Source organism: Odocoileus virginianus, chromosome 10 (assembly GCF_023699985.2).
Source record: "Odocoileus virginianus isolate 20LAN1187 ecotype Illinois chromosome 10, Ovbor_1.2, whole genome shotgun sequence".
Lineage (NCBI taxonomy): Eukaryota > Metazoa > Chordata > Mammalia > Artiodactyla > Cervidae > Odocoileus > Odocoileus virginianus.
The window spans coordinates 13,293,531-13,308,077 of NC_069683.1; the positions used below are offsets into that span (position 1 = coordinate 13,293,531).

General features: G+C 57.8%; 1 protein-coding gene across 7 annotated transcripts in view; it reads right to left on the reverse strand.

Annotated features, from left to right (window-relative positions):
- DGKZ (diacylglycerol kinase zeta) overlaps positions 1-14,547 on the reverse strand; it is a 43,544-nt gene that overhangs the window by 15,166 nt on the left and 13,831 nt on the right. Inside the window, exon 1 of one of the 7 annotated variants that reach the window (XM_070473103.1) lies at positions 8,031-8,141. The exons of 5 other annotated variants lie outside the window; for them this stretch is intronic. In XM_070473103.1, the coding sequence (XP_070329204.1) occupies positions 8,031-8,044 (14 nt within the window). In that variant the 5' untranslated portion in view covers positions 8,045-8,141. Of the gene's footprint in view, positions 1-3,004; positions 3,082-8,030; positions 8,142-14,547 lie in introns of those variants that run through there. One more of the 7 variants, XM_070473097.1, reaches the window with a different exon arrangement.

A 14,547-nucleotide genomic window follows, 5' to 3' on the forward strand; every position in this document is an offset into this window, starting at 1 on the left:
ACGGAGGCAGCCACGCCTGCAGAAGCAGTGTTGGGGGCTGCCGGGCTCCAGAGCTCTGCCGCTTACAGTCTGCCGGCCTCTGCAGGTGACGGGGAGGAGGGCAGAAGAGCTCCTGGTTTCCTCCCAAAATCAGTGCCATCCCGCCGGACACTTGCTGAGTGCCCACGCATGTCAGGCAGGGTACTAAGTCCTTGGCAAACATGTGCATGTGGTTTTATAAACCACAGCACCCTAAAGAACAGATACTGTATCATGCCTGGCTCCTGATGAGAGACTAAGGAGATAACTAGCCCAACGTGCACAGCTAGTCCGTGTGGAGCTGGGGCTGGAACCCACCTCGACCTGAGGGCAAAGCCTGGTTTGCGCTGGGACTAAGGTGCCATAATGACAATAGTGGTCCATTTGCCCATCACCCACTACGTGACAAGTGCCTTCACTCATCATCTCGCTTGCTCCTAACCACCACCCCTGAGGCAGGCAGGATTAATGGCTCCGTTACAGAGAGGAGGAAACTGGCTTGAGATCAGGCCCAGGCTCCAAGGTCTCACGGCTGGTCACGGGCAGGAGTGGGACCTGAACTCAGGTCCGCTTGATGCAGGGTCTGCACCTCGCCGAGCAGGAGGAGCCTGGAGGCCCAGCGGCCCGCTGCGGCCAGGGGCCCTGGCTTGCCAGCACTGCCCCAGGGTGTCAGCTTTCCCCGCCCGCCTGGTCAGGCCGCCCTGTGACAGCTGCCCAGCTTGGAGGAGATTAGTCACCCGAACACACCGCCTGATGCGAGTGTCACCCAGAAAACAAAAGGCCACAGTCACTGGGGGGGGAGGTGCGGCAGGCGCCCTGTGGGTGGCGGAGAGGGTGGACCCTGCCGGCTGCCCAGCCCCGTGCCTGCGCCAAGAGGGGCTGGGGGGAGGCAGAGAGGCCTTGCAGCTCACCTGCCTCAGGACACAGGGGCGACTTAGAGGTGCTCCCCCCATGCCCGGGTCTTCAGCGGGCCCAGGGGTCACCACCAGTGGGGGCGGGGTGGGCCAGGCCGGCGTCGCGTGACCTCCTGCAAAGCCGCTCCCTCTCGGGCCTCAGTTTCCTTGTCGGTTGGAGGAGGCTGTCAGCTGGCTGATCTGATGGTTTATGACAAGCTCTCCTCTAAGGAGACCACGCCTCTGTGCTCCGACACCCCCTCCCCCCGGGGCCCAGGCTTCCTGTTCCTCTGGTCGCCATAGAAACCTCTGTCCTCTGGTCAGCAAGGGCCTGACTCCTGACTTCCTATCTCGGCCCAGGCCTCTCCAGGGTCTGCTCCGAGGCCCTGCCTGCTCTCAGGCCTGCCCCGGACTCTCCTCTGCCTGCGCCTGCAGCCTCTGCCCACGGCACGGCCCTGGGCGGCAGCTTCCTCTCACCTCACGCTCTGTCAGCTTCCACACACCACACTCAGTACGTGTAAAGGTCACCGGAGGAGGCCCCACAGGGTTCTGACACCAACGGCGGAGCAAAAATGGCTGCCCTCAGCCTCCTGGTCGGAGGGCCCGGGGGGAAGCCTGTCACACCCGGAGGGGGTGGGCTGGGAAAGGACTTGGGGGCCCCGTCGACGTCCAGCGGGCTGCTAGGAGCCTGGGGAGGAGGACAGAGGGTGCTGTGGCAGACAGGCACGGTGATAGCTGGCGGGGCACCCCTGGGGAACAGCAGACAGTGCGGCTGCAGGTGGCCAAGCTCAGGCAGCTGCCCGGGGTGAGTGGACACAAGTGCCCCAGCTCCATCAGCTGCTGGCTGGGAATGACAGGGCTCCTCATCTCCCAGTTAGACCGGCTCACGCTATGTTAGCTTCAAGCTTTGGAATCCTGTATCTGCCACTGCTTTCCTGGGCTGAGCAACTAACCTTTCGGAGTCTCCATTTTCTCATCTGCAAAACAGGGCTGAAACGACCTAGTCCAGAGGCTCTGACATGAGAGAGGTTAGGATGACAGAACCGGAGAGAGTGCCTGCCGACAGCCGGCAGAGAGGAGGGGCCTGGCAGGGCCTACATCCCCAGCAGACACCCGGGCGTGCGGTCGTGCCGCCGACCGGAGCCTGTCTCTGCTCCCAGGTGGCTCAGAGGTAAAGAGCCCTCCAGCCAAAGCAGGAGACATAAGAAACGTGGGTTTGGTCCCTGGGATGGGAAGATCTCCTGGAGCAGGGCATGGCAACCCACTCCAGTATTCTTGCCTGCAGAATCCCATGGATGGAGGAGCCTGGTGGACTACAGTCCATGGGGTCATCAAAAGTCAAATACATCTGAGCATGCACGCATGGTGCAGGTAGGAGCCCAGAAAGGGAAGCAGGAGTAGCCAGGATGGCCACCACCCATCATATGAGGAACACAACCTGGCAGCCTGGGCTGCGTGCGGGGTCTGCTCATGCTGGGACGAATGCCCTCTGCCCCTGGCACCAGACTGGGCCCCCAGGGACTGCTCTGCCTCCTGGGATGCTCGCACAGGCCACCCTGTGGGATTCAGCCAGAGCGCCCATTCCACACTGAGTGGGCCCCCCGCCCTGCGTCCTGCTGAAGGTGGCAACGGTGCACAGCGGTCATCTCCAGCAGCCCCACAACAGGGCCTGCAGGTCAGAGTCCGCCCCAGCGGCTCTGCTCCCTCAGCGCCGAGGCTGAGGTCGAGGGGAGGGGGTGGGGACGGCTGGAAGAGGGGCCTACTGGGGGCTGCTGAGGCAGGGTGCCCAGGTCTCCACTCACTAAGGAGAGCCTGCCAAAACCAAACCAAAGCAAACTTCACAGTGGGAGAGGTGGGCCAGAGCTGTGCGGTACGGGGGGCGACTAGGCCAGTCATGTTGACCACGACGGGGTCTGCCCTGGCTCGGGGACAGCAGCTCAGACCCCCACCCCTTCCCATTCCCTTTCCATCAGCTCTAGGAGCCTGGTCTGGGGACAGCGGTGCCTGGGGGACCCTGCCCCCCAACCCTACCCCGACAGGTCCAAGAGGGAGGAAGCAGAAGGCAAGGGAGGGTTGAGGGAAGCCCCTTTGACCTGATCTGGAAGGCAGGGTGGCAGGCGGGAGGTGCCCTCAGGTGGCAGGCAAAGCGGGCGGGTGTGGGCCCGGTCCCCGTGGGCAGGCGAGCCCCGCTGCAGCGCCAGCTCCGGGCCGCAGGCCTCCGGCTGAGCAAGTCCTAGTTTGGAGAGCGAGCTGCTGAGGCTGCTCCTCTGCCCCCTCCCCCTCCCCGCCCCCCTCCCCCCCCCAGCCTGAGACAGCCGTTATGAAAATAACCCGATTGGTAACCGACTGCACTTCCTCTCCCAGCAGAGCAAGCAGGCAGCGGCTGCTGGGCGGGCGGCCGGGCGGGCACACATGGGCGCAAGCCTGGCTTCCAGGCTTCTCTTCCCAATGTCCCCAGAGGCTGGTAGGGCAACAGCCCGGGAGCCTCCCCTCCAGCCAGCCTGGTCACAAGCTCAGTCCCCGTCTCAGCTCCAGGAAGGCGGGGGTGGGGGGGGGTGAGACGTGGGGGGGTCACCCTACACCCTCTAGCTCCCCGTGGACAGGTTTTTCCGGGGTCTGGGGAAAGCATCTGAGACAGCTACGCACCGGCCCCAGACAAAATAACCACAGAAACAAATATCTTGTGGAGTGTTTCACAACTTACACGGCGCTTTTTCACAAGGATTAGCAGACAGGAGGCTTGTAACTCCCCCTGTGCAAGTGCCACTTCGGTCCCCGCTGAGCCACCAGGGCACCTGAGGCGCCAGGAGGCCGTCGCTGCCCACAGCCCCGAAGGGCCGGGCCGGGCCTCCAGATCCCGGGCTTCGCAGCCTGCCAGGGGGCTGTCAGGTCCAGGAGAAGCCAGTCCACGTCACACCCACCCGGCCCAGCATGCCAGCCCTCGGTTTACACTCCTGGCCCCCAGAATCTAGAGCACTAGCTCTCCAACATCCTGGTTCTAGGACCCCCTTACATTCTTACAAATTACTGAAGATCCCCAAAAGGTGTTCTTTGAGAGTTACACCTATTAACATTGACCATATTAGCTTCCGTGGTGGCTCAGATGGTGGAGAATCTGACTGCAATGCAGGAGAGAGACCTGGGTTCGATCCCTGGGTTCGATCCCTGGGTTGGGAAGATCCCCTGGAGAAGAGAATGGCAACCCACTCCAGTATTCTGGCCTGGAGAATTCCATGGACAGTGGCTATAGTCCATGGCGTCACAAAGAGTGGGACATGACTGAGCAACTAACACTTTCACTTTTTCATATTAGAAATCAACATTGAGAAATGTTTAAAATAATATTTATTCATTTAAAATATATTAAAATATTATTAAAAACAATAAGCCCAGTATGTTAATATAAATAACACACTTTTATGGAAAATAAGCTCTTATCTTCCAACACAAAAAGGTAGCGAGAAGAGTGGTATGTTTAAATTTTGTCAATCTCTAATGTCTAGCTTAATAGAAGACATCTGGATTCTAATATCTGCCTCTTTAGGCAATCTGTTGTGGTATGTTAATTTGGCTGAAGTATATGAAGAAAATTCTGCCTCATACTGACAAGTAATAAGAAAAGAGAGTATTTTAATAGCCCTTTCAGGCAATTACAGATATTCTTCTCTACTACTATACCAAAATATCACAAGTGGTAGTTTCTTAAAGGTTAGTGGCTATGTGGGATCTGAAATGTTATCAGTGAAGTTTTCACTGGTCTATCTTGCATTTTGAATTTTGAAACATTAAGCACTGGTCACTGGAAAACATCGGTTTACTGACTTAGGCGGATCTCCAGATACTGGAACGAGATTTCCAAAATTCTAATTTTCACTCAAAAGCTGAAATTTTGTCAACAGCAGCAAATGCTGTTTTTGAAGTGACAAGCTCACTTCATTCTTTTTTGAGAAAATGTCTGCTAAACATCCCAGTTTAAAGGGTTTTTGTCTGTCAGGTGTCCTTTAAAGCTAAAATGGTGTTCCTTTAAAAAAAAAAGTGACTAGTAGGGCCTGCAACTCAGTCATAAAAGTGCTTTTCAAGACAACCATCGAAGTTCGGTTTGCAGCAAAAGTGCCTCATGTATACTTCACATTTCTTTTTTTCTTTTTTTTTTCTTTTTTATTTTTTTTTTTAATTTTTTTTTATTCACATTTCTTCATACAGTACTTTTTAAAATGTACACTCAAGGATCCAGGCTTTATAAAATTGATATATTTATGGCATTCTTTGTTGTTGTTGCCGTGAGTGTGAAGAATACAGTGGCTATGCATTTACGATGGGGCCAATGCCTTGGTGTATGCCAAGGTTCCAATGGCTTTACCATTGCTTTTACACCACGTTTTACCACCACTGCTTCTATACCACGAGTCCAAATATCAACACTGCGAAAAGGACATAAACCAGGGCAGCTCTGAAAGTATTATCATGAAAATAGTTTTGATCCCAACGATCCCCTGAAAGGGTCAAGGGCACCCCCAGGACCATACTTTGGGAACCCCTGATTCAGAATGAGTTCTAAAGCCTCTAACCTAGCAAGCATGCTTCTGCAGAGCGCCACTAATGCAGCCCTTGGTTCTATCCAAGGCTGTTCTCTGCCCGCTGATCTGGCTGAGCTAGAGCTCACTGCTGTGCCCTGGCTCATGCACACCTTCTGCCTGAACACTGGCCTCCCTCCCTGCCCCGCATCACAATCCCACCTGCTCGCAGCTGCCCCAGCCAACAGGGCATTACTGCCCCGGATGACTCCACAGCGCCCATCTGGCTGCCCTGCCACGGGACCCCGGGATGTCCGCACTCGCTCAGATCTGTCTGTCTCGCTCCTCCTGCTCACCGGACAAGCCCCTGGCTGGGGGTGGGGTGGGGGGAGGGCAGGGGCCATGCCCAGCACGGAGTCTGGTAGCACGTCCAGTGTTTACCACTGATCAGCTGAGGAGGAAGGAACTGGGAATTCCGTGGGGCAGGGACCAGTTAAGGGAAGGGGAGGGCTTCCTCCACCTCAGGTACCGCACCCGAGGGCTGACCACAAGGGCCGCCTACTTCTCTGCGCTGGGCCCAGGGGGGTGGTGGCAGCCTTTGTCCTTAGCAGCTGCCACCTTCTCCTCTCCAGAGGACCCAGGCGGTGACAGCCGGGGCTCCTCTCCCGAAGGGGTGCCACTGCCCCCTCCACGCTCCCCAACATGAGACCTGGGCCACAGGGATTGGTGCCCGCAATCACCAGGTGAGGATGTGGGAGAGGGGCTGGGGGAAGGAGGGCGGCTGCCTCAGATGTCGGGGGGCCAGGCCAGGACCCCAGCTCTGAGCTCCTTGCTGAAACAGCCCCAGTCTCTCTCTCTCCTTCCACCCTGAGTCCCCGTCTTAGGGCCTGGCTCCCGGGAGGCCCTGGACAAACGTCTGTGGAATTAACGTCTGACTCATTCCTTCGGAGCCGCCCCTCCAAGCCATCCTCCCGCTGTCCCCAGACTTCACCTTCAAGCACCCACCTATCTTTCAGTGGCTCTCTACTGCCAGGGAACAGAAAGCAGACGTGGGTCTGGCTGTCAACAGGCTTCTCAGCCTCCTCTCCCATTTCTCCTTCATACTTTTTACTTCACAAATACACACCTCACTATGTACCAGACATGGTCCTAAGTGTTTTACAAATACTATCTCTTTCCACGTCATAAAAAGTAGTATTATCTACATTTTACAGACCAGGAAATTGAGGGACAAAGAGACTGAATAACTTGCTTGTGATCACGCAGCCAGTGAGGGGCAGGGTTGGGGTTCCGACCCAGAAGCCTGCCCTGGGTTTACGCTCTCACCCCCTCCCTCCACCCCTAGATGCTTCTGTCAGTCAGCGTGCGGGGGTCTCTTCCTGTCTGTCCGGGTGGCACTTGGCAGCCTCTCTGCCTGGGACACCCTTCCTTCCCTTCTGCTCAGCGAGCTCTCCCTCATCTTTTCCCCTCTCCTCCTTTCAGGGCTGGCTCAGATACCGGCTCTGCCGGAAAGTTCTCCCCAACCTCCTCTCCCAGGGGGTTAGCTGCTCCCACGCTCAGGTCTTCCCTTGGTTATTCTGGGCCATTGGTGCTGGTTTATGACTCAGTATCCCCCACCAGCCCGTGTGCCCCCGGGACCACGTGTTGCTCCTAACTGCATCCCCAGGGTCCGGAAGCGCCGGACGTGGTTTGCAGAGTGAATGGAGAGGACAGTGAACGGTCCAGGCGCAGCCTCGTGGGTCAGGCTGAGAGGGGAGGGCTCTGGGCCGGCAATGTCCCAGTGGCAGGCCAGGTCCTCAGCCCTTTTCCTGCCAGTTGCTGGTGTGGGCTGAGCTCGTGTCTCAGAGGCAACGGGTGAAACCAATCCCTGATGGGGATGCCAATACGCCTCCCTCCGCCTCTCTCCACGCCTTGCCGGGAGACTTTATGAAGCCCCTGCTGGCCCCAACCTCCCTCTTCTTCTGCGACTGGCCCCTCCTGTCACCTTCTGTGTCTGCAGCAGGCTGTCATTTCCCATCTGCCAGGAGCAGCATTCCACTCTTTACCCCTCATTCAAAATTTAACTCCTCTGAAATCTTCTGACCACGCTGCTTCCTCCTCCCCCATCCATGAGAAGATCTTAGAATTGGCTGCCAGCCCCCCGGGCCCTGCTCTGCTTCCCAGGCTTTCTGCACTCCATACAGAGTTTTTTTTTTTTTTTTTTTCCTGCACCTACAATCTCCCTGAGAGGTTACTATGGTCAAAGGTCTTTTCTGATGATCTGGATGCAAAAGGTCCAGATGGATTCTTCCTCTGACTGGCTATGCAACCTCAAGTCAAGTCTCTTACCCTGGCTGGGCCTCAATTTCCCCAACAGATTAAGGGGGATAACACCGTCTTGTCTTCCTCAGGGCGCTACTGCAGACTTGAAAGAAAAAGTGTTCATAGTAACCCATTCCTCGGTTTACCGAAATTTAAAGACAGAAAGCAACTCCAGAGGCCTAAAAATTAGAACAGCCACTCTGGAGCATCATTTGGCTACAACTATCTAAGCGGATGCAGATTCGATCCCTGGGTCGGGAAGATCCCTGGAGGAGGAAATGGCAAAGTGCTCCAGTATTCTTACCTGGGAAACCCCATAGACAGAGGAGCCTGGTGGGCTACAGTCCATGGGGTTGCGAAAGAGTCGAATGTGACTGAATGACTAAATGACAACAAATCAAAGCTGAAGACACACTGCCCCGTAACCAAGCACGCCGGTGGACGGGCCGCACAAGGAGTCTTGGACCAGCACCACCTCTGAAGGATCACCTGTGATGGAAAAAAACCTGCCAACGACCTAAACGTCCATCAACGGAGACTGGGTAAATAAGCTGCTGGACAGTTACAAGAGGAATAGTATATGGCAATTAAAACAGGTTCACGCTAGAGCTCAGGTTTCAAGATGGTTAAATCTCCAAAACAACATGGACGGAAAAACCTAAACTCAGAATATGTACGATACACCATTTTAACTCAAAGGCAAAACCATACCAAACCATACTATGTGTTGCTATGGATACATATATGCGCAGGGAAAAATATCTTAAAACAGGCACAAGAATCTAAACACCCCAATCAGGGCTGTGGTTTCCTCTGGGGAGGGAGACAGGGAGGCCTTCGTCTCTATCTATGGTATGTTGGTAAGATCTGGCCAAGCTAACTTGTGTTAGCTTGTTATTCTGTATTAGGTGTTATTAGTTAGGTGTTATTCTGTATACTTTCCTCGTGGCAGAATACTTAATGCTTTTAAAAAAGATTTTTATAAATTTTTTAAAAGATTTTTAAAAATATATATTAAAAAAAAAAAAAAAAGACCCCCAGAGTGAGAACAGCTCCTGGGGGCTGCCCGGGTCTGTCTTCCATGGACAGGTTTCTGCCACAGCATGGAACCCTGAGCACGCCTCACGCTGTCTCATAGTAGGAGACCCACGTCGGTGGGGCCAGAAGAGAGGTCTCCCTTGGAAGGGGAGGGCGAGCGGGTGACAGGCGGTGTCAGTGGGGTGTCTGTGTGGGCTGGGGAGCAGGAACCAGCTTGCCCCCTTTCACAACCACCCCCGCTTCAGTAAAATGTCAGCAAGCTGGGGAAGGGGGGGTGGAGAGACAGGCAAGCTGTTAACCCGCAAGATGCTGGGGCGTGGGCGGTGCGGGCCCAGGCTCCTAGACAGCTATTTTGGCTCAGCCCTGGCAGGGGAGAGACCTCCGAGTGGGCGCTGGGAACGGGCGCCCGGCCAAGTGCACGCAAGGAGAGGTTCCGGAGTGGGGGGAGAGGGCTGGGGCCCCCACCTCTCCCCAGACCTCTCCCCGGGAGGCCTGCTGCGCTCCACTCTCCAGGGCCACAGGCCGCTCACTGACCCCCTAGGGCGCCTTGGAGTGTGTCCCTTGAGTCCTCTGTTCCCTGCGCTTTGAAAGCCAGATGAAAGGCCCCAGGCCTGCTCCTCCACCCCGATCCAGCCAGGGAGCCGCAGGACCTCCCGCTTACAAACCTGGTCTCCCAGCCTGCGGGCGCCCCGCCCGGCCTGGCCTTGCTCTCCCAGGAGCGAGGATCCTGCTGGCAGCTCTCCCGTGGGGCTGGGGCACTGATCACACGGAGGCCTTACTCCATTCCCATGCAGGACAAAGATCTCTCGCTTTCAAGGAGCCCTCAAACCCCTCCTTAGGCTCTCCCAGTTTGGTGATGGGAAAATAATAGAAGTAGGAAGGGGGAGCATGTCCCAGGGCAGCCTGGTGTTTGGAAAGAGATTTGGCTTTGGGCTCCAGCGTAAACCGCGGGACGCTGGGCCGCAAGCCTCAATGGCCTCTCTGAGCCCTGGGGTCTCGTATGTAAAATGGGAATGAAATCAACTACAAGGTTGTTGGGCGGATTACAGGAAATGATGGACTTTCAAGCTTCGGGTAACCGTGACTCTCCGGAGAAGGACGAGCAAGCACATCCCAGGGCCCCAGAGCCTCAGGTCGCCTCTGACCTGCTCTCCGCCAACAAACCCTGCCTTTGGGGTCTCAGCTGAGGAAGGGGGCCACAAAGATGGCAGGATGCAAGCTCCTCAGAGGCATCTGTCTGGTGGCTGCTCTGACCTGCCCCCCGCCACCTGCAACCACCTTCGCAGGCTCCTGCCTGTGGGACTGGAGTGCCGGGAGGGCCCTGGGCTGAGACCCTGGGGTGTGGGGAACCACACTGCACCCCTGCGTGGGGCTGACACCTGAAGGGCCCCCTGGGGCCCCACCCCTGCGGAGGTTCAGAGGCAGCGGTTCGGTGGGGGCGCCCCCCTGGAGGTGCACCCTGATCTCACCCAGGATGAGGGAGACGCTGAGCCTAAATGCAGGCACGGGGGGTTCCCCACAGGCCCACCGAGAGAATCACTCCGCTGGCAGCAGGGAGGCGGCGAGGGCGGGCAGGCCAGAAGGTGCCAGACTGAGGGTCTCTCAGAAGGCGGGGAGGCCTCTGGGGTCCTGGCACGGGCACTCACTGACACGATCCTGGAGTCAGGGGATGGGCACTGGAGGCCCAGATGACCCCTCGCTAGCTGCGAGACCTCAGCCCCGTCCAAGCCACCGCCCTGGGCCTCGGTCTTCAGAGGCGGGGAAGGGGTCGGGTCAGGTGATGTGGAGGCTCCCGCCCAGCCTGCCTCCTGCCACCTCCTGCCCAGCAGCAGGCAGCCGTGTGGGCTCACCCAGAGGCCCGAGGCCCCGCGGGGGGGCCAGGCGAGGGGATGGCCCTGTCTTGCCCAGCCCTCGGTGGTAGCTGTCGCCCCCTTGTGTCGCTCTGGCGACACTGCAGGAAAAGTTCCCCATCGGCTTGTGGACCCGGGGAGCCTGCTTGCCTTGGCCAGGGACAGGGGGCCCACCTGGGCTTCTCCTCGGAGCCAGCGCAGGCCAGCCCTCCGGGCCAGCGTGCCCACTCGCCTCCCCCTCTGCTCGAGGGGTGACTGGTGGATCTGGAGAGGGCTCCAGAAGTGGAGGAGGGCAGGCCCGCTTCTTCCTCTCCCAGGGTCACTCGGCCCGTCCCCTGTCCTTGCCAGGAGGATGCCCACTCTCGCACTCTCTTTTGCCAAGTGACAGTCCCGGGCGGCTCTGCATCCTGAGACCTGACCTTTCCGGACGACAGCACGGAGAATAAAAAGCGCCAAGGGCTGCCCGCACCCCTCCCCTGCCCGTTAAGCCAGAGCTGCGGGTGCGTGGCAGCAGGGGAAGAGCAGGGGTCCCACCCGCGCCCGGCCTGAACGGCTCCCACAGGCACCGGGCGTTGTGTGGGGCATGGGCAGTCAGGTGAGCCGACGCGCAGTTCAGATGCCGAGGCCCCTTTTTCTTCCCAAACCCGGGGCCCTGGCTCACAGCTGCCTCCCCTGGCCCCTGGGGCCGCTCCCAGAATTAGCCTGAGCAAGACAAACCACTCAGAGAGGCGCCTTTTGCACCCAGACAACTGGGCGCCAGAGCCCAGGCTCCCGCCTCTGCACGTGAGGCGTCCCTCAACACGTCCCTTCCGACCATTGCAAAAGCAACCCCAACTGGGGCTGCTGCCACTCAGGCCGCGGCGGGCAGCCTCCACCATCTGGACTCCAGGTCCAGCTCACTGGGCCCCGTGTGGCAGCACCTCTAAATGGGACCTATTGTCTCCGACTTGTCCCACAGTGTGCTTCCTGCCCTCCGGAACAAGTGGCTTGAAGCAGGATAAAGGGCAGGGCGGGTACACCCATGCTCGGGCTCCCATGGGCTCCACGGGCTGAGGCTCCTTCCGTCTAGACGGATGAACAGCCAGGTAATTTCTGATGCCCCTGGGGTGCCAAACCAGTTAATCCACCAGCTGTGTGACCTGCCCGGGGTCAGGCTGCTGCCACAGGGCCAGAGGCTGGAGGGCGTCCTCTGGAGGTGGGCCCTGGAAGACGAGGAGGAGGCAGTCACCTTCTCGCCCACTTCTGACTGACCACCCCTCAGGCCCTGAGGCTGAATAGTCAGGAGGGGAAAAGCCAGATGCCCTGGGTAGGGCGGGGCCTACACCTCCTCGTGGGGAGAGGCTGACGGTTCCCAGCAGGAGCCGTGGAGTGGAGCTGGGGAGGAGCGCTGGCTCAGCCCTGAGTCTCCTGGGCTAAATAAAAAACCGTGTGTGAGAGGCTGCGGGGGGCTTTAAGGGAGATGCCACAGAGGCTGCCAGGTGGAGACCGTCCTCCTCCTGACCACACCAGGGACGGTAAACACACAGCCCATGTACCATCGCTACCCCTCCCAAACCCATGGCAGAGTGCTAGTGGATTCCAGACCTCTACCACTGAGCCAAGATCCGAAAGCTAGTGGATTCCAGACCTCTACCACTGAGCCAAGATCCAAATGCTAGGGGATTCCAGACCTCTACCATCAAGCCAAGATCCCAATGATAGTGGATTCCAGACCTCTATCATTGAGCCAAGATCCGAACGCTAGTGGATTCTAGACCTCTACCATGGAGCCAAGATCCGAATGTAGAAGACTCAGTGCAGCATCTGCAGCCGCCCAATCTATTTGCTACTGTCTCTCCCAGCCATGGTCTATTTGCAAAGCGGGACCCTTGGTCCCAAGGCCTGAAGTGTATACGGGCGGCGGAGGGGTGTGCAGAGAGAAGGAAAGCAGGTGGGGGCTGATCATCAGAGGGCGGAGGTCCAATGAGCAGCAAGAGCGGGGCTGAGGATGAGCTCAGAGCCTGAGGAAGGACGGCGGACTAGGTTCAGCTGGGGGCACTGGGGAGTTTCACCTGAGGCTGGCAACCAGAAAGAGGGCAAGACCAGGTGATACTGTCAAAGAGGCAGTGCCACTGCAGTGCACTGTTCCCAATATCTGTCCCGCCCTGCCTCCAGTCAAAGCAAGGGGACGGAATCAGCCCCGGGCGACATCTGACTCTGAACTCCAGGCCTGCCAGGAGGAAGTCTTTGCCCCCGGCTGCCCTCTCCCTGACTCTATGGGGTTTTCCAAACACATTCATTTCTTCATGCCCGCTGCCCGAGCACAATGCTACCACGCAGGGAACACTCCTGCCATGTTTCCAGAGGTGCTGTTGGAGGTTCTTCTCATTCACTAACCTATCAGATCGCTTACCATCCCCAGAGGGATGTAATACGATGGCTCTCAAACTTGGAAGCACTTTAGAAACACTTGGCAAGTTTTATAAAATGCCCAGCCCCACCTGCAGACCTGATGAGTCAGACATGCCCAGGTAAGAGTTAGGAATCTGTACTTCCTAAAGGTCCTGAGGTCACTGTGACGTTCTATTTGGTAGAGAGAAAAGGATGCGGGTTTTGGAATCAGATTAGAGTTCAAACTCTGTCTCTGACTCTTAAATTTGCTGTGTGACTCTGGGCAAACTACTCATCTCTTTGAGCTTGTGTTCCGCTCGCTCATCTATAAGAACGGGAGAGGTTAACACCCATCCTGGTTATTTGAGAGACTGATGTAAAGGTACCCGTCATTCTCCCGCTTCTTTTTCTTCCTCCTGAGGGTTCGCTGCTATGTGCGCAAACCTGTGCCCTTCACGAGGGACACAGCCACAGGTCAGAAGAGCCTGAAACTTGGTGCCCTGTGGGCAGGGACAGGAAGCCTCTGGCGGAGCCCCCCCTCCCCCTCACGAGCCTGTGAACACTGGAGGCTACATCCTGCGGAGCTGGGTGTCAACTGCTCCCTCTTGCAGGGCTGTGGGTGACAAAACAGAGGCACGAGTTGCTTTGCGCCCTTTCCCGTTTGATGTGACACTGAAGCCTGCACGGTTTCACAACGGCCTACGGAGGGAGCTCCACCTGCCTGTGCGAGGATCCAGATCTGTGGGCTTGGCGACACAGTGCAGGGGCAAAGAGCAGGGCAGCCAGAGGGAGCAGGTCAGCATCACAGGGACGCCAACTTGTACAGGAAAAAGCTGCCCGTGTTATTGGTGGGTGAGGTCACCTCTGGGGAAGGGACAGGGCAAAGCTCGGGGCGTGGGGGGCCCCCAGTACCATGAAGCCTGGACAACTGAGGGCAAGCGAGCAGGAGGCCCTGGGCACACTCCAAGTGGTCAGAGTCCAATTTGAGTTACCTCTGGGGTCCTGAGCTGATTGGCTGCAAGCTCCGCGGCCGCTGGAAAGAAGGCCGGGGTGAGCCAGGAGAAAACCCAGGGAGCCAGGTGGCAGCACTCATGGGGCTCCACCTCCTCTCACCTTACACCCGGACTGCAGGGGCAGGAAGCGGCTCCCGGGCCAATGCCAGCACACAGGCCCCTGGCGCCTTCCACTCAGTCTTTCCACACCCTCCCCCAGAGTCCTGGTCAAAGCTCTGTCACAGGCACAAGATGGTGACATTTGGCGTGCTGGGGGAGGGGGCGAGACAGAGCTTGAAAGAACCAGCACCCCATCCCCTTCCCAGCAGGACTAGATGGGGACAGAGGGGGATGTGTCTACTCCCCAGCAGAGGTTGAGGGGCCTCCCTGCTAAATCAGAGCAGTGTAGAACAGGTGGTCAGACCACTCCACCCCCCACCCCAAGGGGCAGCTTAAAATGCCCAGCGATTAAATCGGTGACCAGGGCTGCGGGGACAGGCATGGGTCGCGACAGTAGGATCCAGGAGGCCACGTTCTGCGGATGCCATGCAGCGCGGTGGTAGGCAACCCG